This window comes from Mustela erminea, chromosome 6 (assembly GCF_009829155.1).
Source record: "Mustela erminea isolate mMusErm1 chromosome 6, mMusErm1.Pri, whole genome shotgun sequence".
In the NCBI taxonomy this organism is placed as follows: domain Eukaryota; kingdom Metazoa; phylum Chordata; class Mammalia; order Carnivora; family Mustelidae; genus Mustela; species Mustela erminea.
The window spans coordinates 54,701,273-54,725,250 of NC_045619.1; the positions used below are offsets into that span (position 1 = coordinate 54,701,273).

General features: G+C 41.6%; 1 protein-coding gene and 2 long non-coding RNA genes across 3 annotated transcripts; 2 read left to right on the forward strand and 1 right to left on the reverse strand.

Moving 5' to 3' along the window:
- The first annotated feature begins 1,751 nt into the window (after positions 1-1,751).
- LOC116593278 lies at positions 1,752-6,120 on the forward strand. Its single transcript, XR_004286849.1, has 4 exons — positions 1,752-1,813; positions 2,886-2,992; positions 5,070-5,445; positions 6,033-6,120. It is a non-coding gene; the product is annotated as an uncharacterized LOC116593278 (long non-coding RNA).
- Positions 6,121-6,926: 806 nt separating this feature from the next.
- LOC116593279 lies at positions 6,927-14,996 on the reverse strand. Its single transcript, XR_004286850.1, has 3 exons — positions 14,049-14,996; positions 10,775-10,778; positions 6,927-6,958 (listed from the first exon to the last, which is right to left on the reverse strand). It is a non-coding gene; the product is annotated as an uncharacterized LOC116593279 (long non-coding RNA).
- A 5,680-nt stretch (positions 14,997-20,676) lies between these two features.
- SMIM10L1 (small integral membrane protein 10 like 1) lies at positions 20,677-22,316 on the forward strand. Its single transcript, XM_032347318.1, has one exon. It carries the CDS (start codon positions 20,986-20,988, stop codon positions 21,190-21,192), a length of 207 nt encoding a protein of 68 aa, XP_032203209.1. The 5' UTR covers positions 20,677-20,985; the 3' UTR covers positions 21,193-22,316.
- Positions 22,317-23,978: the final 1,662 nt, after the last annotated feature.

Consider the following 23,978-nt stretch of genomic DNA (forward strand, 5'->3'; position numbering starts at 1 on the left):
CACAGTTCTGACAACCCAAAATGTGTGCTTGACATTTCTTCTGAGTGAAAAATTACTATCCCAAATATCGCTGTTGATGAAGTGATGGATTGAAAACAAATAGTTTTTGTAGCATTTTTGTTTGTTTGTTTTTATTGTGGCTTCTATTTCATTTCAGTAGATACCAGCTTCTATTATCATGTTGGTCCTCAGCAAATATTGGGAAAACCATTTCAGTTCATTTACAGTGTCTTAGTTGGTAATTAATTCCCTTGCCAAGGAATGTGGATAATTCTTCTTTTAGTAAAGCCTCCTATGACTTTTCATGTTCTTTTTTAATTTTTAAATATTTTATTTATTTATTTGACACAAAAAGACAACGAGAGCAGGAACGCAAGCAGGGGAAGTGGGAGAGGGAGAAGCAGGCCTCCCGGTGAGCAGGGATCCCGACCTGGGGCTCAATCCCAGAACCCTGGGATCATGACCTCAGCCAAAGGCGGACGCTTAACAACTGAGGCACCCGGGACATTCAGGGGAGTCAACCAATGAGATGTCTTGGTTTGCTTGTAAAAAGTTAGGGGCACAGTGAGATAACCTAAGGGGCACTGCCAAGCTGAGCACCAGCTACCTACAGAGGTATTCAGGCACAAGAAAGATAATCAACACAGACAAAGACAATCCCTGCTAGAGTACAGACTATTTCCTTTGGGGTGGTGCTGAATTCATTCACAGGGACTGTGCCTTTACCTGTTCAAGCCAAGGATCCATTAAGTTGTCAGCACATAGAGGAAGAAAATCTCCTAGCCTAAAAGAATGAATTGCTCTAAATACCCTGCAAAGACAGGTCCTGCTGGTAAGAGGTCTTAGAGAATGGTGGGTAGATCTGATCTGAACAATCACGGGAACATGTGGGTGCAAGTATACCAAGATTTGCATAAATAGCTGTGTTTAACTGAATACATACAGTTATAGTTGAAAAAGGTCAAAGGGCATAGGTCATTCTGGCTGTAAAAGTTGAAATCTGGTAAGTGTTCTGGGGGTGGAGCACTGATTATAGTTTGCAGTGACATTAGAAAATAAAGAAGAATTAGTCACAGAAAGGACCCAGTGGTCCCTAGGATCATGGACAGATAGACCAATGCCAGAGTGAGGGCAAGAAAAAAGGGTAAGAAAAGAGTTCATGCTTAGTTAAAGTACAAAGCCTCAGTCTGGTGTCTTGTGTGGAAGTAGTCTACCAACTTCTCCTCTATGTCAGTGTGTTTTAGAGGGCTCCAGCATCCACAAAGGACCAGATGTCAGGTGGAGCCTTGTTCTGTTGGGAGATGAGAATCCAAGGGTCCATACTTTTTCATTTGGTATTAGTGTGAGTGGTCAGGAGCTCCTGGTAAGTTTCATTCCAATGAGATTCAAGGATTGTTTTCCTCTGATGACATTTCCAGAGTACCTTGCGCCCAGGTTCCAATCTGGGACCAACAGGAAGCTTTGAATTGGAATCTGTGTCAGGGACCGCCTCCGGCTGGGAAAGTCCACGCCATTACAAGATGGCGCTTGGCTCACTGCCAGCAAAATACGATGCGAGTAAACAATGAACGTTCTGATGAAGCCTGCCTAAAGGAGGACATAGTCATTGGCTGTTTCCAATTTAATCAGCATAGTAACAGGACTCTCATTGGCTCTCCCCATTGCTTGGCCCCTTATTGGTCACCCTGCCGCATATAAGCTAAGGAAATTGTCGAAATAAACAGATGAAGCATTAACACCATACCAGGCTGATTGTCGTTCTTGGTGGCCGAGGGCAACAATCTGGGTAATCTTCTTCACCTTATTGATATAAGTATAAGTATAAGTATAGTATAAATATAAGACATTGAAGTATAAGACATTGAAGTATTAGTATAAGACATTGAAGACTTACAGTAGCTGGTTATTCAAACAGATAACGAGACCAACAGAATGATGTACAGCCATGAAGCTCTCATTTGGAGTGAGCTTGTTTCCCAAAGCTGGCACTGGGAATAGTCAGCAAGAACAGAGGCAACATCTTATGTCAAGGGAGATTATAGTTTGAGGACCCCGTTCATTCTCCCAACCCTGCCCAATGATGGAAGGTGATAAAGATAGTAATAATTCCAAGTACTATACAAGGCTTTCCTTAAGGTTTGGGTGATCTGCCTAGTGACATGAATGCCCTGATCCCCAGAAATTGTGGAAGGTATACTCCAAGGGGGAGATACATTTTCTAACAACTATTTTGCTACCATGAAAGCATCAGCCTTATGGCAGGGGAAGGCTTCATCACATCTAGGAAACACACATACAAGAACATATCACTAACCCAAACTAGGTGACAATTGAATGAAGTCCAGCTGTAGGTGTTCAAAGGGTCTGGAGGGAGGAGGTTTGAGGCCTCTGGGAACAAAAATAAAATTTCTAGGATTATAGACCTGACAGGTCAGACATTGATGGTAAACAGTTTTGCAATCTTTAGGAGTCTCCCCCTCAATGTTTAGTTACAATTTGAGTCATCTTAAATGCACCAAGGCGGGGTGGGGGGGGCAAAGGAATGTAAAAATCAAAAAATGGGATTTGCCAGGGAGCTGGGAAGAACCAAGCAGCCATCTTGGGCTTCCCATGGCGCTGACTATTCACTGAATTTACCACCATCATATGCCTGGATCATTTTCTGATCTGGAAGCAGACTGCTACCATGTTGCAAGGACATCAGGATGGCAAAAGTCTGGCAACAAGGGGTCATTTTTTGTAGAAGCAGAAAGGACTTTGTCCACATGTGCCACAACATTTACAGATTCTATTGCACTTTCCAGAAACTCAGGTTCAGCCTTAATTTGATGATAGCAATTTTCAATAGCACCAAGATCATTTACTTGTTGCCCATTTTTTACTAGGGTCGCCAAGGATGTAAGATCCCCTTTGTTTCCATAACATCCCCAACTCATGGATGACCCCAAAGGCAAACCAGCTATCAGTGTGAATGTTGATAATTCATCTCCTGGTAAGGGCACAGAGCTCTGCTTTTTAGGCTGGTTTGGCTTGTCCAGTAGTTCATAATGGGTGGTAATAGCATAGCCAGTTCAGAAATTCCTTTTTCATTTTTACAATATGATTCACCAACAAACAAAATTAGATCAAGATTAGTCAAAGGGGTATCTCAAAAAGGAGGACCCACTGTCACCAAAAGGGACGTTATTACTCCAGAGTCATGGGGTTGGCTTTCATCAGATGGGGGTAGGGGTAGGATTGAGAATGTTAGAGTGTTTAAGATGGAGATTAGGTGGTGAAAGCAGAAGGGTTACCTTGATTGCAGAGAAATCTTGAGTCTGTCTAGTATTTAAGAGACTGAACAATGTGTGTGTGTGGTGGTGGGCGGGGCGAGGGGCATTGTAAATAAAGGTCATTTCCTTGGGTTAAATCTGCTGAGGCTTTTACTAACTTTGCAGCTGCAGCTGTAGCCTTAAGACAGTTTGGACAGGCGGAGGCATCTGAATTGGGTTGTATGCTCAGAGGCAATAGCTGTATAATCAGTATGTTTGGTGCATTGTTTTTGCATTTGCATTCCCAAACTTGATTATCCTCTCATGGTCGAAATCAAGTGAAAGGTTTTAAATGGCCCTAAGGCAGCCGGTTCTCAGAGTGCTGGTGTTAGCCTCATAAAAACTTGCTCTCTTCGTCTTCCCAAGGAAAGTGCTCTGCAGCTGAAATTTTAGTAAGTTAGTAGAGTCGGGGAGCCAGTAGGGAAAAATTAGGAATCTGCAGTCAGCAGTACCCAGCCTGACCTAAAACGCCATGAAGCTATCCCTTAGATGTGGGCCTGGGAAATTCTTTATCTTAACTCTTTTTGGAGACAGCTGAATTTCTTCAGTCAGCGCTTAGATCATAACCCAGGTAATGAACAGTAGCTGCAGAAAATTGTAATTTTTCTTTGGATACTGCATGTCCCTTTTCAGCTAACTGCTGTTGCAAATAAATGGAATCGTCTGTGAGCACAGCAAGAGATCCTCTGCTTGTTGTAAAAGGGTGAATTTTCCAGAATACTGGAGGGTGCTTAAGTCCTGTTGACCTACTGGGGAGAAATAAGAAGGTGCCTCACTGGACCCTTGAGGCACGATGGTCCAGGCATACTGTTGATTATTCCATGTAAAGGCAAACAGATATGGGCTGTTAGGGTCTAGTGAACCATTTGAGTCTGGTGGAACTTGTAACAGTAGGGCACTGGTGTTTGAGACAGCTAGGAAACTGGGAATAATCTCCTTGTTCATGGCTATCAAGTCCTGGACAAATCACCATCCCCATCCGTTAGGTTTTTGGACGGCAAGATTGACATGTTACAAGGACTGGTCCAAGGAGTAATTAGGCCTTTCCTCAATCCTGTGAGACCTTGCATGGCCCCAGGCTTTAATAAGTAGTGAGGCAGTTTAGGAAGGGTTTTCTTCATATCTATCTGAATTTTATAGTTCCTGTACTTCTTATTCTCTCAATGTCAGTATTAGAAGCAGCCCGCAAGGTCTTTGGGGTTTGGTTTTGTTTGGTACCTCATCTATATAGAGGAACTTTATTAGGATTCTTCCTCTTTCATATCAAGAACAGACTGTGCAGAACATAAAAGATCAGATTCAGTTTGACCAGGAAATTCTAAAGTGAAGTTTCCATTAGAAGCAAAGTGCATCAGCTGTTTTAATTTAGAAGGAGATCTCTACCTAATGAATTAACTGGCACTGGATCACATAGCAAAAAGGAATGCTTTTCAGTAAGAGGTCCCAGAGTCTTCTGTATTGGTTGAGATGGAAACTGTGAACTTTACTAGATACCCCCACTATGGAAATCTTTTTTTGTTGTCCTATGAGAGTGGGATTTAAAGTAGAAAGCATAGCTCGAGAATGTGGCAATGTTTTCCATTAACTTTAATTTCAGTTTCCCTTTGGCTATTGAAGGAAATTACTGGTAACAGCTTAACAGAGAATCCTTCCAAGTCCCATCAGCCTTGGGAGGGGCCAGTAGAGGAGTCCTCCCCTGGAGGCACTTGAACTAAAGAATTTGCATAGGACCTCTGAGGACAACTTTTTTTTTTCCAGTGCCCCAGATGATTACAATTCCAACATTGACCTTTAGGCCACTGTTCTGATGGTAGAGCCCTAGAAGGGGAAAAATGTCTGGGACCAAGGTGTTATTTTGGGTCTCTGGACTTGGAGGTGCTGTAGCTGTAAAGGCAACAATGGCAGATTGGTGTTCAGTCTTACTTGAACTTCCTTTCAAAAGGCTCAGCAGTAGCCATGTGTTCAATCGGGTTGGTGGCCTCCTACCCTATTCTTTGCCTTTTTATTAGCCCACGGATCTCTGGGGACAATGCATTTACAAACAGAGCAGCCACAGCAAGCTGGGTGACCTCATTTATCGTCTGGAATCCAGAAGGCTGAAGGAAGAGCCTCCAGCCACCTCCAGATGCCACAGGTTCATCTTTCTTTTGTTTGAGTGTTTGAGTAACAGACCAATCAGTGTTGGGGTGGGGTTGGACTCTAGGAATGGCTTTTAAAAAGATTTGCTCCTGTTCTGGGAGCTTTTTCTGATTCCTAAGAGGTCCATGCTGGAGACAGGATATCTCAAATATCATTCTGCTTCTCACACCCATTTTGGGGCTTCGCCAGGTCCTCCCAACATGTTTTCTAGCTGATAAAGATCTGGCAGCGTGGGGTCCTGGGCTTTGATAAGGATTTCAAATTCTTTTAAAAACTTCTGAGGATCCTGCTTGGTTGAGGAAATTCTCTAACTGTGACCCTTAGTTTTTAGTCTTTGACCAAGACGTGAAAGATAGCCGAGGAGGATGGCCTGCCAGTTCAGGTGCTTGTATTTTTTTTTTTTTTTTAAAGATCTCTTCAGAGTATCTCTTTAAAGCCTCTCTTCAGAGTGAAAAGGCAGTTCAGATAGAGAATTAGCAGACTCAGATGACCTCAAGGATAGAAGGATGGAGGGGTGCGGCAGGTATCCTGTCAGTCCTGTCCTCTCTTGTCTTACGTACCTCTTGTTTTAATTTTTCTTAGCCTTTCAATAATGAGCCTTTCAATAAGACTATTTTAGAATCTTGAAGCCCTTTGGAAGAAGCTTCTGCACACCAATCAAAACGGGCATCCCTCTCTGTATGCTTCATTTGGGAAGTCTTACTTTCAAGTGGATTTCTTAATGAACAATTTTGTCTAATTGGAACGTTCCCCATATTGGCCATTGTAATTCCAGCTTATTTATATTAAAAATTTTCCATCTTATTACATGTCTGCAAATTCTGGATCTAAATAAAGTTCTTAGATAGAAAAGAAGCTGGCGTGCCAGAAGGTGGCATGCTTGACACTTTAGAATCTAAGGATCCCATTAGCTAAGAGTTGGGGTTTCTGAACTTTTGTATCAACATGGACAGGAAGAGATTATGCTGAGTGAAATAAGTCAAGCAGAGAGAGTCAATTATCATGGTTTCACTTACTTGTGGAGCATAAGGAATCACACGGAGGACACTAGGAGATGGAGAGGAGAAGTGAATTGGGGGGAAATCAGAGGGGGAGACAAACCATGAGAGACTGTGGACTCTGAGAAACAAACTGGGTTTTGGAGGGGAGAGGGGTGGGGGGTTGGGTGAGCCTACGGGTGGGTATTGCGGAGGGCACGTATTGCATGGAGCGCTGGGTATGGTGCATAAACAACGAATTTTGGAACACACACAAAAAAAATTAAATTAAGATAAATTAAATTTTTAAAAAAAGAGTTGGGTTTGTTTTTTTTTTTTAAGAGTTTATTTATTTATTTATTTGTTAGAGAGAGAGTCGAGCGAGAGCGACCACAGGCAGACAGAGTGGCAGGCTGAGGCAGAGGGAGAATCGGGCTCCCTGCCGAGCAAGGAGCTTGATGTGGGACTCGATCCCAGAATGCTGGGATCCTGAGCCAAAGGCAGCCGCTTAACCAACTGAGCCACCCAGGCCTCCTGAGTTGGGGTTTCTTGAAGCCAGACTAATACCTAAAAGGGATGTGCAGTGTAGGGTTGGGGATTGTGGATATCTTAAGGTGTACTTCATTGCAGTTTTTTGAGGCTGGCAGGTGACCTAGTGTCCATCTAACTTGTGCTATGACCAACCTATTCTACCATGACAGTCTTCTGGAGGTGGCAAGCATTCCAGCAACCTTTAAATGCTGGATGGTGTCCACCAATGTTTGCAGTTTTTTTGGCCTCCAAGATCCCTGCTCAAAATAGCCTTTAATCTATACAAAACAAGACAAGCAAATGTGTTCCTTAAGACATTGGCAGTACTGCATCCTGGCCATAAGAAGGCCCTTCACACAGGACCAACTCCCTTGGAAATTTGCAGAGCTTTCCCACCTAGAGAATTAAAATATGAAAGGCTATAGGCTTGGCTCTGGGCAGACTTTTCTGCCAGCTCAGCTGGGCTCTGAGCAAATATGCTCACGATTCCTCAAGAAATTAAAAATAGAGCTTCCCTATGACCCTGCAATTGCACTACTGGGTATTTACCCCAAAGATACAGATGTAGTGAAAAGAAGGGCCATCTGTACCCCCATGTTTATAGCAGCAATGGCCACGGTCGCCAAACTGGAAAGAACCAAGATGCCCTTCAATGGACGAATGGATAAGGAAGATGTGGTCCATATACACTATGGAGTATTATGCCTCCATCAGAAAGGATGAATACCCAACTTTTGCAGCAACATGGACGGGACTGGAAGAGATTATGCTGAGTGAAATAAGTCAAGCAGGGAGAGTCAATTATCATATGGTTTCACTTATTTGTGGAGCATAACAAATAGCATGGAGGACAAGGAGAGTTAAGAGAGGAGAAGGGAGTTGGGGGAAATTGGAAGGGGAGGTGAACCATGAGAGACTATGGACTCTGAAAAACAATCTGAGGGGTTTGAAGCAGCAGGAGGCGGGGGGGGGGGGGGGGCGGAGGTTGGGGGAACCAGGTGGTGAGTATTGAGTATTAGAGAGGGCACGGATTGCATGGAGCACTGGGTGTGGTGCAAAAATAATGAGTACTGTTATGCTGAAAATAAATTTTAAAAAAATTCTTAAAAAAAAAAAAAATATATATATATATATATACATATATATATATATGCTTGCGTAACTGGGCCCTGGGAAAATAGGCCAGCTCAGTTGGTTCCAGGCATTACTGTCTGTCAGTGCAAGCTGACCTGTCCTGTAAAGGAAAGTCAGTTAGACTGGTAGCTCAAATGCAAAAAAAGAGCCTCTCAGACCAAGAGGAGCTGACCCAAATCCTCCAAAATGGCAAGAAAGACCATGAACTCAAAAGATTCGTAAGTACCATGCCCGTGTTTTTTTCATCCTTGGATGCTGCCAGAAGTTTACTTCAGATCCTGTCGCTGCCATCAAATCTGTTTAAAAAAACAAACTTCAGCCTAGTTTGAAGATCTAATTGGCGTTAAATGGTTCATGAATTAGGCAGCATCCCATCTAGCAAATAGACTCGGTTCCAAGGAATCATACAAAATGGAAAGTTTTAATAGAAGGAGAATGGGGGCAAGTAAGTTATTGGCAAAAGAAAAGGATTGCTCTAGGTGAGGCTGCTTTCTGGGTGGAAAAGCAAAGTGTCTTATGCAGACTGCCTTATCTTTCTTTAGGGAAAGACTGGACTCAGTGGGCAGACTGAAAAAGTCCTATCAACCCTGGAAAAATTGCCAAGTGACCGGGTAAAACTACATTTCTGCGGGAGGTTAAAACTACAATTAGGAGTGCCTGGGTGGCTCAGTGGGTTAAAGCCTCTGCCTTCGGCTCAGGTCATAATCCCCGGGTCCTGGGATCGAGACCTGCATGGGGCTCTCTGCTTGGCGGAGAGCCTGCTTCCCCCCCTCTCTCTCTGCCTGCCTCTCTGCATACTTGTGATCTCTGTCTGTCAAATAAATAAATAAAATCTTAAAAAAAAAAAACACACACCTACAATTAGATTGAGTATTAAACCCAAGTTTGTGAACTGAGGTCTAAGTGACACCATTTTGGGTCTGTGGTTTTCTTTTTTAACAGACCGTGTTTCTTAGTCATACTTTCTCTCGTAATTCTCATAACTGGTTGGTTACCCACCCTCAGTCTTATCCTGTTCTTTCTACAATTACCTTAGAAATCACCTTGAGTTACCAGGTGTTGAATCTCATGGGGCTGACTGCATGCTACAGTGGCAGCAGGGCCACAACTAGTAAGACTGAGATTGGAGAGTGTGGAATAGAATGTTTGAGACTGAACAGTATAATCAAATCTTCCAGATTAATCTCACAACAGTAAGTCAGGCTCATGTACCGGTCATATTGTCAGTTAAATATATAGAAAGATATTTTTTGGACATGGTAAATATGCTCAAGCTGGCTGAAATTGACCCGCCAATTAACTACGGTGCATGGATAGATACATATTCTGGAATTTAACCAGTCCTTTTCAGAAGATGTTTACACAAAGAAGCCAGAAATCAAAGGTTTGGATAATCCATGAATATTGTTATCCAAACACATAGACAGATACCGTAAGCGATCTATAGTGAAAGATTCAGTGTGTTTTGCATAAGGAAGTATATTATTCTCCTCTTGCTGCTACAATAATCACAAACAGCAGCTTAAACAATACAAATTTGTTATACCATTCTGGAGAGCAGAAGCTTGAAATAGGTTCCACTGGTCTAAAGCCAAAATGGAATAAAATCAATGTGTAGGCAAAGATGCATTCTTTCTTCCTGCGTGCTATAGGGAATACTGCATTCCTTGCTTTTTATAGCCCTAGCACCTGGCTACATTGCTTAGATCTAGGCTCCTTCTCTTCTTCCAAGCCAGCAATCACAGTACTTTGATCTCTGCTTTCATTTTCCCATTTCCTTCTCTTAATTTCTCCTGCCTCCCTCTTCCATTTAAAAGAATCCTTACGATTACAACAGGCCCACCTGGATAATTCAAGACATCTCCACATTTCAACATCAACTGATTAGCAACATTAATTATATCTGTAACCTTACTGTCCTTGCTATGTAACATGATCATAGGTTCTGGGGATTTAGAATGTGGACACTACTGAGAGGCCATTATGCTGCCTACAACAGAAGGGAGGGAAGGTCATTAAATGTAACAAGGTTAGTATCATTGACACTGAGTCTACCTACATGCAAAGAATATTGGGGTCATAGGAGGATGCATGTGTGTGATAGAATTCATTTTATTGTTGCTGTAGAGATTGGGAATGGCTATGCTAATTTTCAAGACTTATCTTTGGGGTTGGCCACGACTGTCATGCTCATCTAAATCTAAGCATACAGAAAGCTGCCCCATTCCTGGCACTTTCAGCTGTATAAAAGTCTTGGTTACTTTGCTTTAATTTAAAACTTAAATATCCCTGACTACTACAAGAAAATCCACACCCTGCAGTTCCATTTTAACAAGGATTTTGGAACTAGGACAGTTCTAGACTTACATACTAGCCCAAATAGAAGATAAAGTTGCATCTCAATCCTGGCTCTGGCCTTTACAAATTCTGAGTTTTTTTGCTAAGATGACTACACAAAACATTGATAGAACATGGAGACATTTTTTACATTAATTACTGAAATTCAAGATGTAGCTGAATGTGGCTCAGAATTTAAGAATGGCAGGTATTAGATATCAAACTGCAAGGATATATATGAAATCCAGACATTAAAAGAAAGTATATGGAAGGTGAGAGGGAGAGAACTAGGCAAGGTGACAATGGACTAAGTTCCTACATGGAGAGGACGTTTGAAGATGGAACGTCCCTTCGGAGTATATTACCTACTCAGTGAAAAAAAAAAATGAGTTGAATTTAAATGATAGGTGCTTTTATCAAAATGAAACATATTTATATCATGAGTCTTACTGTAACAGGAGTCTTCCAAAGGTAAAATTCAGAGAAATAAAGCTAGGAGGGGGGAAAATATGAACCAAAAAGTGCACATAAGAAACTGCCTGCCCAGTAGTTTCAAGAAAGACAAAGTAAATGGTCCAATAAGACTCCAGTGAAAAGATGAGTGCAACCCATTAAGGAACTGAAACAGAAAGGACTTGTTGATAAGCAGAAAATTGTGAGAAGTTTATATATAGGACAGATGTGGGGACTTGTTGGGGGAAAGGGAACAGAATTTACAGAATTCCAGAAAAGGAGACAGTGAAATATAAATCCAAGTGGAGCTCTCTATAATCTTTAAGATCTTACTATAGATGGAGAATTCCAGTTAGGAGTAGAAAATTGAGACTCAGGTATGCAAAGACATAAATGTGGCTTAAAATTGCTTTTATGATTTACGGGATGCTGCAGTAGATTGCTTAAGTTGGTCTCAAATTCTTCAGCCTATAACAGTGCTGTACCTTCTCACTGTGAGAGGGATGGTCTGTTCTATTCTTTGACTCTGTGCTCAGCCATGTAATTTGCTTTGGCCAATTAGATGCTGGCACGTATTTTGTCAGCATTCTTTCATTGCTGGACTTACATCACTGGGGTTTACCTATAAGGCTTTGTTCACTCTTCATGTCTACCATCACCATGAGAAAGTTACATCTAGACTAGTTAACTGGTCCAGGGAGAAAAATGGAAGATATGAGAAGCCAAGTTGCTCCATCAGGTCCAGCTTTGATCAACTAGCTTCCAGTTAGCCCCCAGACACATAACTGGAAATCTGATGCATATATCCAGGCAAGCCCAGCACAGATCACTGGTCTCCAGAGATATATAGAAATAAACTATTATTGTTGTCCATCACCGAATGTTGTGGTTGGTACACAATATAAGCTGACTGGTACAAAAATTTGTACTAAAACTGGGCTATAATAGAACAAAAGCTTAAATATATGGCATTGATTCTGAGGAAACTGATAGAGAAGGCACATTAGGCACTTTTGAAATATTTGCAATTCTGTTTTTAAGACAACTTGGAAGACAGAAAATGAATGAAATTAACTTTTTTTTATTTGAGTGAAGAAGCTGTGAGGCAAAACATTGTAGGCATCAAATGACTGCTCCTAGCTGTCTATTTTTTGGTAAGAGATGGACTCCAAAGAAACTGTACACTTTGCAAAGAAAATTTTGAGAAGACACAGACTATGTAACCTCTAGATTGCTCACCCTGCAGAATGTATTTTCCATCTTTTAATCTTTCAATCTGGGTAGTTATCTTCTAATTCATTAATTCTTTCTCTTCCACTGTATCTAACTGGTTGTTAAATTAATTACGTAGACATTGTCCAAATTATGTACATAAACATTTCAAGTATATATCATTAAATGAGGTACATGGTGATGATGATGGCAGCTAAATGGGAAACCAGTAAATGACGGATGTGATTTTACCAGACTTTCTAAGTGGCCGACTTCACTGTCATAGAACACTTCTCCTTGGCCTTAGGATACTTACATCAGTCTGAGCACTGGAGCTTAGCCTGAAAGAACACCTTCACCTACTACTTCAACAAGGACAACTGAAAACCAACATATTTATAATGATTTACATCCTATTTTTTTCCTTTACAACACTCTAAATATTGTGACAAAAGTAACCTCAACCACTAGTTGCTTTTATTGTATTTTCATACAGACGTATACTTCATCTGTGTAAACACAGAGTAAATTTCTTTTATATTTTAATAGTAATATTAGCAAGCAAAATTCTCCCACCTGCTTATTTGCATTTCTAGCTACTGTGATTAAATCTGGGTTATTGTATTACAGTAGTCAAAGTCAAAGCACTATATATATACACACATATCCAAACACTACACTGAATATGTATTATGCTTTACAAAATTATCTGTGTCTTTTCCCTAATAAAGCCCTGAAAAACATTACAATTTGTTCATTTGCAGTGGTTCATAGTATTCTATTGTATCAGGATACCATAATCTGTTTATCCACTTTATCATAATGGACATTTGTATGATTTCTCAATTTCAACTATTAAGAGAAGTAGAAATATGCACATTTTTGCATATATATTCCAGTGCCCAGGTACCAAACATTCTCCAGTGAATATAAATAGGACTGCAATGAATATGTCTCAGAATACGCATCTTCACCTTCATTACAAAATGCCATACTGTTGCACAAAGCCTGAGTGAAAGGTAGCTGAACTCACCATGACAAACATCTTGGCCTGATTGTTATCTCTGTACCTTAAGGAAGATCCAACTTGCTATTGGAGTGGAAATAAGTAAATGGTGAAGAGGAGGAGGAAGGCTGTCACCATTTTCATGGCCCTTGTATGGGTCTCTACTGGAGTCCCCCAAGCCCATCAGGTTGAGCTGCAAATTCCTGGTGTCTCACCAAGAACAGAAACAAAAAGAGCAAAGTGGTCAGGGACAGGAGAAAAAGGGAATACATAGGTCAAGGTAGGAAGTAGAAGACCTTTTAAGACCAAAAAGTTTACTTATGTCTAAATGCAAAGTCATGTGTCTCTCATGTACTCCATAGGTACTCCTCTACAAGTCACCGTGGTTTGGAAGTTAACAGACTAGGAGAACAAAGGCCCCAGGGAGAGCATGAGACCCATTCTGTTCTCTCTCCACTTCAGGCTGATGAAAAACAAGTGGGAGAACTTGGCTTTCTCAAGGAAGCAGAAAATGTTAGGCAGGTGGCAATCCAGGGAGGCCACTTCCTGACAGCGCACAGGAGAAGAATGAGGCATAAACAAGTCTGCTGCAAGAGAAAGGGAGCAGGGGACAACAGCAGAAAAGACTGTTGCCCCGAACACCTCCTCAGTCCTCTTTTTCTCAGCTATAGACATTAATCAATAAAGGAGCCAAAGAAGGCTAAACATTAATCATATGCCTTGTAGATAAACAAGAAGGAAGGCAAAATGTATCTGGTCAAACTGTATAAAGTTTATAGTTGAGCAAGCACATTCAAAGGGCTCATCTAATTAGCCACAGGTACTCTCAGGGGGAAGGGGAGATAACGGAAAAATGAAGCAGGCAGCGTTCCGCACTGAGCGAGCCGGGCATCCCCAGCTGCTCGGCTTTAAGGGCATATATCATCCTCTCCCCCAGAGGCCTGTTACCAGTATATGCTTTTCTTAAGGCTGTATCTAAGCCTTGGTAACTAGTATAATTTCCCATGGGTTATATTTTAAGTAATACATTGTTCTGAGGGACAGTTACAACTACCAAAGAATATTAACCACTTTTGCTATTCGTTTACCATTGGCATAGGGATGTGGAGACAGTCCATCATAAATCAGACAGTCAAATACTGTTGCCCACTGATGAGTGACTCTGGCCATAGCCAAGCTGGTTAAGGATGAAATCAGTTGATGAGATTTTCCCATTCTTGACCTTTCGATGCAGTTTGCCAGTACAATGAACCCACTTCCCTACATTCCTGAGAGGACCTCTCTTGCTGCCACTACCACAAAGAGATCTTCATTCCAGCTCACAGTTCCATGAAAATATTTCTGATGTGGGGCCTCAGTGATGGCTCCATAGCTATAAACAGTCGCAGGTTGACATCCACTTGGAGATGTTTGCATCCTAATTCCAGAAAGGACAACCCAAATTCTGCTCTATCTCAGATAGTCTCAGAGACCTTCACAAAAGAATAGTTCACTCTATTGATACTGTGATTCCAGGGCTAAACCAAACAGTTCTGGGAAGAGATAAGAAGTTTCATGAATATCCACCCCTCTTATGACTTTGTCAGCTACTACCTAGTTTCCAGAGTAAATGCTAATCAATCCCCACCAATCCTTGCACCAGCTGAAAATGTCCATTTATGCTAATGATTCAAGGGATGAAGTCAGGTATGAAAACATGCAAATATGAGAGATTACTTCCCCTTAAGGTCTACTTTCATATTCCCTGAGTCATACATTCAAATGCAAATGTTTTAGAGTTTGAATAGAAATTGCTAGAAAAAATTTCATATAATTGTAGTTACTGTCACTCATTCTACCTATGAAGGATTTTTATTGATTCAATGTGACTTGTAGGAATAATTTAAATAGTTCAAAGAGCACACTCAAGTTCTGGAGCAAATAAGTATAAATAATTAGTTGCATAATATTGTAAGAGCTAAATCAGAAGTTATAAGCAACAGATGCTGGGAATAATATGAGAAAGCTACAGGTGCTACAGTGCCGAATCAGCTATGCTTTTATGTGGATAGGAACGCTCAGGGAGAACTTGAGTTCTTTAGAGTTTATGAGGAAAGAGAAAAAAAAGCTGATATTCAAGACAGATACAGGGCTTGTATAAATTATCAAAGTGGCACAAACGAGCTAGATCATGCTTCTAAAGGCAGAAACTGTTTTACAGTAACTTATTGGCTATTTTGATTGTAATGGTGCTAAGTGCTCTCCGACAGCCATGTCCTCGACTGCATCTTGTCTTTTTCTGGGCCGAGAGGCTGTACTTCCCAGCTTCCCTTACAGGTGGTTGTGGCCATGTGGCTGAAATCTGAACAAGGACATATGAGTGAAAATGATGTGCATCATTTACAGGTCCATCCCCCAGAAAATCTCCCCGTGAACACTCCTCCATACACCTTCTCTTTCACTGCTGGCAGAAATGGGTATGACCCCAAGTCAATCTTGGAAGCTACATGTTAAAGATGGAATACAGATTTTATTTATTTATTTGACAGACAGAGATCACAAGTAGGCAGAGACACAGGCAGAGAGGAGGAAGCAGGCCCCCCGCTTCACTCAGCCTAATTCCCAGGTAACTGTATGGAGAAGGCTCCTCAAACACTGTGAAAAAAGCAATTTAACTCTATATTATGTGTGAGTCATTTTGTTTGGGAGCCTACTTGTGACACAATGGGCAGGTTTAAAAGCATTTGGATCATGCAGATACAAATTTTGGAGGCTGGAAACATGCAGGGTTCCATGTGCAGTGGCAAAGTCTTCCAAAAATGCTACATATAAAAATCTTTTAGGCAGGCCCTGTTTATGTTGTCTTAGCCCTAGTGGAAGTGGTTGATTAGACCTAAAATGTTGTGCTAAAACTGTTTTTAGCAAGGTATTACAAGACAAGATGAGAAAGGAATGACATGGTTGGGTTGCAAACAGAAAAGGAAGAGTGAGTTCAGAAATTTTGGGTTTCATAGGTTTGTAAAAATCTCACAGCTCTTGGTCTCAAACAAGTAAAACTGAAGAAAAATCCTTAACGGACAAGGGCCCATTATGATTTTTTAGTTAATCTTGGAAACTAGTCCTTGTAGAAAAAACCAGACCAAGGGTTTAAACTTCTGACATAAGCCCATTATTTCAGATGGCTTCCAGATAGCTACTACTGAAGTTGAAGTAGTCATGCATAGGTAAGCTAATTAATTAATTGCTTACGGAAGACATTTATGTAAGGGAAATCTTTGTCTCTAGACATCTGACTGAAAGCAAGCAGATTAAACAAAACTTCCTAAATATTTGTGATAATTGTACTTGTTGAGTGTGACAGTGAAATCTGTGATATCTGAATGACATACTGGATTCCAAATTTGTGTATCAGGGAGTAGACTTGAAATCTGTACCTTGTTCAGGACGGTCTCTTCCCCAACATGTACTTCAGATGTAGCCAAGGAGAAAAATAATTATGAAGACCACCCAGAAGGTGGAGCCAGGAGCCACAGAAAATGATGAATTTCTCCCAGAGCCCAGACACAGGGACTAATCAGGAACTTTTCTGCAAAGTCAGTGCCAGGGGCTTCCCAGTATCTACCCAGATTTTGTCGGTGCTATGGACAATCGAGAGCCATAGACCCCCTAATCTCTTTGCCAAATGAAAGGAGTTTACTTGGTCCAGCAAGCCTGACCCTAACCATTCATTTTTTGGTTGGAAGCGGAGGATGGAGGAAGGTACCCATCTTGTGTTTTCTGTGTTCATTTGTCCTCAGACTATGAAGGACATCAACCAGTAATCATGTAGAAAACTGCTTATCACCCCAAATCCCTGGATTCTAAACTGACAGAACTTAAATACAGAACTTTGAGTTGTGTCCCCAGGAAAGGGGTATGACTGTGTCCTATGAGTGGGGAAAGGGGTACATCTGGTGATTTAAAAACAGGCATGAAGACTGTGGCAGACACAGTGAGGCAGACCAAAATCCTTATTTTATTCTTCTTCCTAAGCATGCGTAAGACATCCCCAGCCTCCTTTGCAGTTAGATGTGATCAAATGACTAAATGCTAGACACTGCAATATGAGAAGTAATGTGTGAAAACTCCACACCTACCCAATACTGTCCACTCCAAAGACACACACACATACACACACAGAGAATACCTCTGGAGCAACCATGGAAAATCAGTTGAAATATCATTAAGATGGTGACAATAGAAAGCTCCTGAATTTCTCTCTTCTCACAGCATACCAAATATGCAGCTACACATGATCCATTCCCTCTAAGAAAAATGCAGACTAATTGAGTGACTCCTACACACTGGGAAACTTAGAATATATCCACATCAAAACAAGTAGGAAAGGCTGAAACATACTTTCAGCATGAGCCTCACCCCTGCACAGCACCAAATAGGAAGGAACCCCCAATTCCCAGATTCTCCTGAAAGAGCCAAAAAGTTCAGGCCAACTTGTAACACTGCCAGCCAAGAAATGCTCTCCCAAATCACTTAGCTCTAAGATCTTGTACAGGGCTTGCATCTAGGCCTACAGGACTATATCAGACAAAGAAACAGTTGTTAATAGGCATGCTAGCACTCCCCACCACAATCTCTCCCCTCCCCCAGACTCAGTGCAGAGGCACCAAGAAAAAACACCGATTTCCAGGTTTCTCCCTAAAAAGCAGACTTTCACAGCTGCTGCCTGAGGATATGGCTTCTAATCAGTCTGTATGTTGGAACTACCTATGATCCTCCCAGGAGCCTGAGAGAGGAGCAGGGCACATCACCCACTGTTTCCTCCCAGATCACTTCAACAATAAAACCAGAGCTCCAGCTTCTCACTACAAGCATATCCAGACATCCAACATCCCAGCTTTTATGACTAGCTCTGGAACTGGCAGGATTCAGCATCCATAAATCCCTGGGGCCCACACAAACTAAAGAGGTGGTTCTATATGTGCACACAAAGACTCCCAGTAACTATCCCCTCTGCTGAAGCACAAAGTAGGCAAAAACACCCAGCTCTGCTTCTCCCTGATAGGGTTTAGTCTGCATATCTAATGTCCTGACTTCCCAATTGCTGCATGAAGGTTGGACCTGCATCAAGGTGCTGAAGGGCAAAGTAATTAGTAGTTCTCCAGGAGCTTGACTAAGGGACACTGACGGTCTTCACATACCATCATCTGCTGGGAGCTGTTAAGAACAAAAACAGTGGCATGGCAATCACAAAGGTTTGAGCAGCAACCATGAGCTTGGGGTGGGCAGATTGAACATTTTCAAATAAACAACCTAATGTATACTTCAAGGAACTACCAAAAGACAAAAACAAAACAAAACAACACCATTAACAAGGAGTATAAATGAAAAGCAGAGACTATACAAACAGTAGGAAAAAAAACTCAAAAACCACCTGCTTACAAGATATACAAAACTGACAAATCTTAAGCCAGACTCAACAAGAGACAAGGCTCAAATAAATAAAATTAAAATTAAAGACCTATTATACCTGATAACTACAATAGTGAGAATTTGCCAATATAGTCCTTTGCAGACCCAGTGGCACTTACCTTTAAACTCTTCCAAAGGATCATTAAGGCCAATCAGGTCATTAAAAAGTAGTAAATGGGGAGGGGGCAGGGAGCTGCCTGGGTGGCTCAGTTGGTTAAGTGTCTGACCCTTGATTTTGCCTCAGGTGGTTATCACAGGGTGGTGAGATGGAGCACCAAGTAGGGCAGTTTGCTTGAGATCCTCTCCTCTTCCTCTGCCCCTCCCCACCATGCACTCACCCCCACTCTCTCTCTCAAAAAAAAAAAAAAAAAAAAAGTACTAAATTGGGAATATAGAGTCAAAAAAGGGGGAATAAGCAAGATTAGAAAAGGTTCAGTGAGTACCCAATGGAGTATCAACCAGAAAAATGGTTTAGGACGTGTTACTGCTAACAGCTTACTTACATATGCCTATTAGGCAAAAAAAAATATAGATCAGTTATTCAAAAAATATAGATCAGTTATTCCTATTCCACCTTCCACTGTCAGTTTCACCTGATGGAAATCCTTCATCAGCTTTAAGGCATTAATGATAAGGAGAGGGAGTTTCATGACTACTCATATTTGCCCAGTCCTTTCCCACTGAAAAAGGGCATCTACTAGCCCCATTAGTAAATAGCTGCTATTTGCCCGCCCAGGAAGAAAGACAGGATTTTCATGGAGTTAACCAAAGCTGGATGTAGGGGGTGGGCTAGTAGAGAATGGGTAGAGGAGAATGAATCCACATGGTTTTACATAGTTGGAAATGGAAGACCCAGAAACTTAATGACTTCACTGACCCTGAATATCTTGATCTATTTATTCTTTTCTCAATTTTCAGAAAGGGTAAATTATACTTGTATACTAAAATTAGCACATTTTCTCTTGGTTCTGAGTTGTCATTCATCTTCTATTACTCTTCAGAATATTACACTGTCTCAACTGATTGATAATCAGGTTTTTTTTGTTTTTAAGATTTAGTGGGAGAAGCAGCCAGCTTCCAGCCAAGCAGGGAGCCCTGGGTTTGATCACAGAACCCCGGGATCATGACCTGAGCCGAAGACAGCCATTTAGCCACTGAGCCACCCAGACACCTCTGGTAATCCATTATTTTAAGTGGTGTCAACACAGCATTGCTGGAGTGGTATTAGTATAGCAAAGTAGAAAAAATTCTAGCTGGGGACATGCAATTACATTTTGTAAATTTCATGATGGCAGGTTGTTTGTACCAACCATTATCAGTAGAATATGGAGAAACAGAGGTCCTCTAGGATATATTAGTTGTGCTTCAAATAGTAACTACAGCTATTCAGTGCAGGGTGAGATGTGAGATATGTGAGCAATGCTTTTTCAGAACTAGATGGTAATTTGGGGTAATTTGATCATAAATAACATATCTGAATAATCCCTGAGTGTAGAGATTAAGTTAAAATGTAGATTAGAGAAGGTAATGAAATGCACATCACTTAAACATCAGAAGGGGATGGGGTTATGGGAGATACACTATGACGTTACCCTAAAGTCATTCAGAGTTGAGGTTTTAGTAGTGTTCCAAGCTTTGGGGCCTAGCCATAAATTACACAGGGGTATCCCCATGCAGAAATGGTAGAAGCTGCCATACCTAATCTGGACTTTTCATGGGTTTACCCGGGTGGGAATCATACTGCATATATGTAACACACCTCCCCCCAAATTAAAGTATATGTGTTTCATTTTGTTTTGCCTGAAGATTTGTTACTTGCAATAGAAAAGAGTCCTAATACACAGAAAATCCATAGCCTGAGGTTGTGATCCTTTACAGCTGTGGCATGTTATGAACACAAGAGACTTTATGTCTGAACTGGCTTATGTAAGGAGTTCACCTGCCCTAATATTAGGGTTAATTTTATGAAATCAAAGGGGGATATTCCTGGCTAATAACCTACATCACATAGCAGACAAACCGGTCTTAAACCTAGAGTTCAACCCTTACAAACTGTGTCCTCTAGGTCAAACTCGTTATTACCTAACTCTACTAAACTTCCTTTCTTCATTTGACAGGGGAAATAATATCTATCTGGCCGGCCACGCATAAGACAATGCGTACGGCGTATATACGCGTAACCCCTTCCGCACCTGTTTAGCTCCAAGGGCTAAACACCAGCGGGAGCAGCAGACAGGAAGGGGCGGAGCGCCAGCGGCGGCCATGGGCAGAGCGCCGCTGGGGAGGACACGGAGCCAGCGGGAGGCGCAGGTATGAGCCTGGCGGCTGCGTAATCACCCCCACCCTGACGCTCGCCGCCCCGGCCGTCGGTCGGGAGTACACGAAGCCTGTGGTGACTCTCGGCGCTCAACACTGGGGGAGCGGCGACACCGAGTCCATGGCCACCGCGGCGGCTCCGTCTTCCTTGGCCCTCAAAGCCTCCAGCACGGTCGCGGTCCCCAGCTCCTATGGAGTCTTCTGCAAAGGGCTCTCCCGCACCCTGCTCGCCTTCTTCGAGCTGGCCTGGCAGCTGCGCATGAACTTTCCGTACTTTTACGTCGCAGGCTCGGTGATCCTCAACATCCGCTTGCAGGTACACATTTAGTGCCCTTCTTACGCAGCCGACTTCCCGGCCGGGCCATGGCCGACTCCCAGGAGGCTCGGCGGCGAAACGGAGCTGCGAGCGCGGAGCTCGGGATTCTCGCGAGAGGACTAGAGCGCTCTTTGCGGCTGCGCTCTCCGTCTCTGATGGAGCGGCAGGGCGGTGGCGGAAAGCGGGGAGCGGCTGGAGAGGAGGTCAGCGGTGTTCCGGGGACGGCGAAGAGCTTCAGTTAAGGTCTACGGCAATATTTAAGCTTTGCAACCTCAAAACAAAAACAGAACGAACATGATGCATTATAAAAAAGGAAGGCTACTAAAGTTTTCAGGAAAATTTTAATGTACGACAAACTCATGGTCCAAATTAAAATAAGAAAATATACATTTCGGGAATATTGGATTGTAAGCAAGACATTGAATGAATAAGAAGCCGAAGATCTTAAACATATGTGGAAGACAAATATATTTCTTCAACAAGAGAAAACCAAAACTATCAGAAATGTTCAGTGGAAAAGCCCAGCGGTACAGGAAAAGCATCCGTCTAATACCAGATAACGTGAAATGCTGCTGGATTTTGAACAGAGGGTTGGAGTGTAAGAAAGTGGGCTGTCTTTCGGTGTCCCTGTGAGTAGCGTGTAGTTCAGGACCTTGGAGCCAACAAGAAGGAAATCCAGTCACAGCCCTAAGCGTGGCTACTTAGTGAATAATATTTAAATAATTGTAATTAGTATAAATGATGTTTATTGTTTTCATCTGTTGAGAAAATACTTAATTGTAGTTACATGTTACCAGCTTTGATAATGGAAAAGTACAGTTTACCAGCAGGGATGTTGAAAGTGGGGAGGGAAAAGTAAAGGAAATGATGGTGTTCTTGTAAAGTGGGAAGTTGAGAGGTACACAGGTTGTTGTCAGTGGGGAAAGAGGCATTTTATTATTTAAAGAGTAAATGACATAGGGAGTATGCCATCAAGTTGCAAAAATCGTAATCATATTGTTATAAAAGGAAAGAAAATAGGGGAGAACAGCACGAATTCAATAAGAAATGCCTAAAGATAGCAAGTTAGTTGGAATGCCTCACAAAGGAAAACAGAGTACTGGGTGTGTTTGAATATAAAGACGAAATTTATAATCTTTCAGAGTCTGGAGATGAATTGGTGGGCTGCAACTTTTTTAAAAATTAAGTAAATATATCCGTTATGAAACAGGAAAATTCAGAGTTTTTTAAGAACAGCATTGCAGGGGCACCTGGGTGACTCAGTGGGTTAAAGCCTCTGCCTTTGGCTCAGGTCATGGTCTCAGGGTCCTGGAATCAAGCCCCACATGGGTGGAGGGTGGGGAGATGGGGGGGTGGTCTCTGCTCAGCGGGACCCTGCTTCCTCCTCTCTCCCTGCCTGCCTCTCTGACTACTTGTGATCTCTGTCTATCAAAAAAAAAAAAAAAAAAACAACGTTGCATACTTCAGTGGTGAATAATACTGGTCATATAAAGCCAGTCATGATGTAAATACTGAATACTAATACAACAAGAAATGATTATGTAACATTGGGGGATTGGAGAGGGGAGAGGTGTGTGTAATGGGGAAGAATCAGTCAAGATCTAATACAGAGAGGTCAATAAAATAAACATTCAAAAACTAGTAAGAAGTGGTTGTCTCTGGAGAAAAAAGGATTACTGTCCTTCACTATCAATCTAACTATTTTGTTTTTTTTCTTAATTGTACATATGTATTTCTATGATTAAAACTTGTTTTAAATAAATTTCATTTTTAAAAGTTCCCCCCAGGCAATTGAAATATACAGCACTGGTTAAGAGCCACCATAATAAAATGTGATTGAGTTTTTAAATCAGGCATATCACTGTTAAAATACAAACTATTAATTTTGTGGTTTTACATGAGTCCATTAATCTACCTAAAACCCGGGTTAGCTCAACTATTGAAAGATTAAAAATACTTCCTTTGAGGGGCACCTGAGTGGCTCAGCGGGTTAAAGCCTCTGCCTTGGGCTCAGGTCACGGTCCCAGGACCCTGGGATGGAGCCCTGCACCAGGCTGTCTGCTCTGCAGGGAGTCTGCTTCCTCCTCTCTTTTTGCCTGCTTCTCTGCCTACTTGTGATTTCTGTCAAATAAATAAATAAAATCTTTAAAAAAAAAAAAACTTCCTTTGAAAAGTCAGCCTGAGAATTAAAAATAAGCCTGCCTTAGTGCTTGTTATATATACAGTAGTACTTGTTCTAACATTATCTCCTTAGCATGTGAGTAAAACTTAAAACTCATAGAATGCCTGCTTTTTTCCAGTGGAGCTTTTCAGTCCTAAAGGTGATCTGTTAAGGTACTGACCCTAGGGACATACAGCACAGCCTCCAGACAGATTTTTAAGAGTTTGAAGGCCATTATTTGCAGAGGTAAAGATTTATAAACTATTTGAAGTTTTGTATTCCACTAACTGTGTGCAACCAACAAAGACACTCTTGGGTTGTAAACCAAGTGCCCCCTCCGGCGCCAAGTCTGGCTTTGGGTAATTGTTTCCTACTCTTCTTGTCTCCAGGCAAACTCCTGAAGTTTTTTTTAAGCACATCCTCTTTCTACTTTCTTTCTCTACTCTCTTCTTTTTTTTTTTCCTTTTTGCCTCTTGTTACTCTACATGTGTTTTAAGGCTGAATTTAGAAGTCACTTTTTTAAAAATTCTTTTCCCCAGATTCCCCTGATCATATTAGAGTTCATTTCGTTTACTCCATCTAAGGGCTGTGTTAATACCAACCTCTGCCATTTTCATAGGCTGCCTTATTTTTGCCT

What these genes read in the sequence shown, in the direction of transcription:
- SMIM10L1 (XM_032347318.1), top strand. Translation starts at nt 20,986, where the DNA reads ATGGCCACCGCGGCGGCTCCGTCTTCCTTGGCCCTCAAAGCCTCCAGC.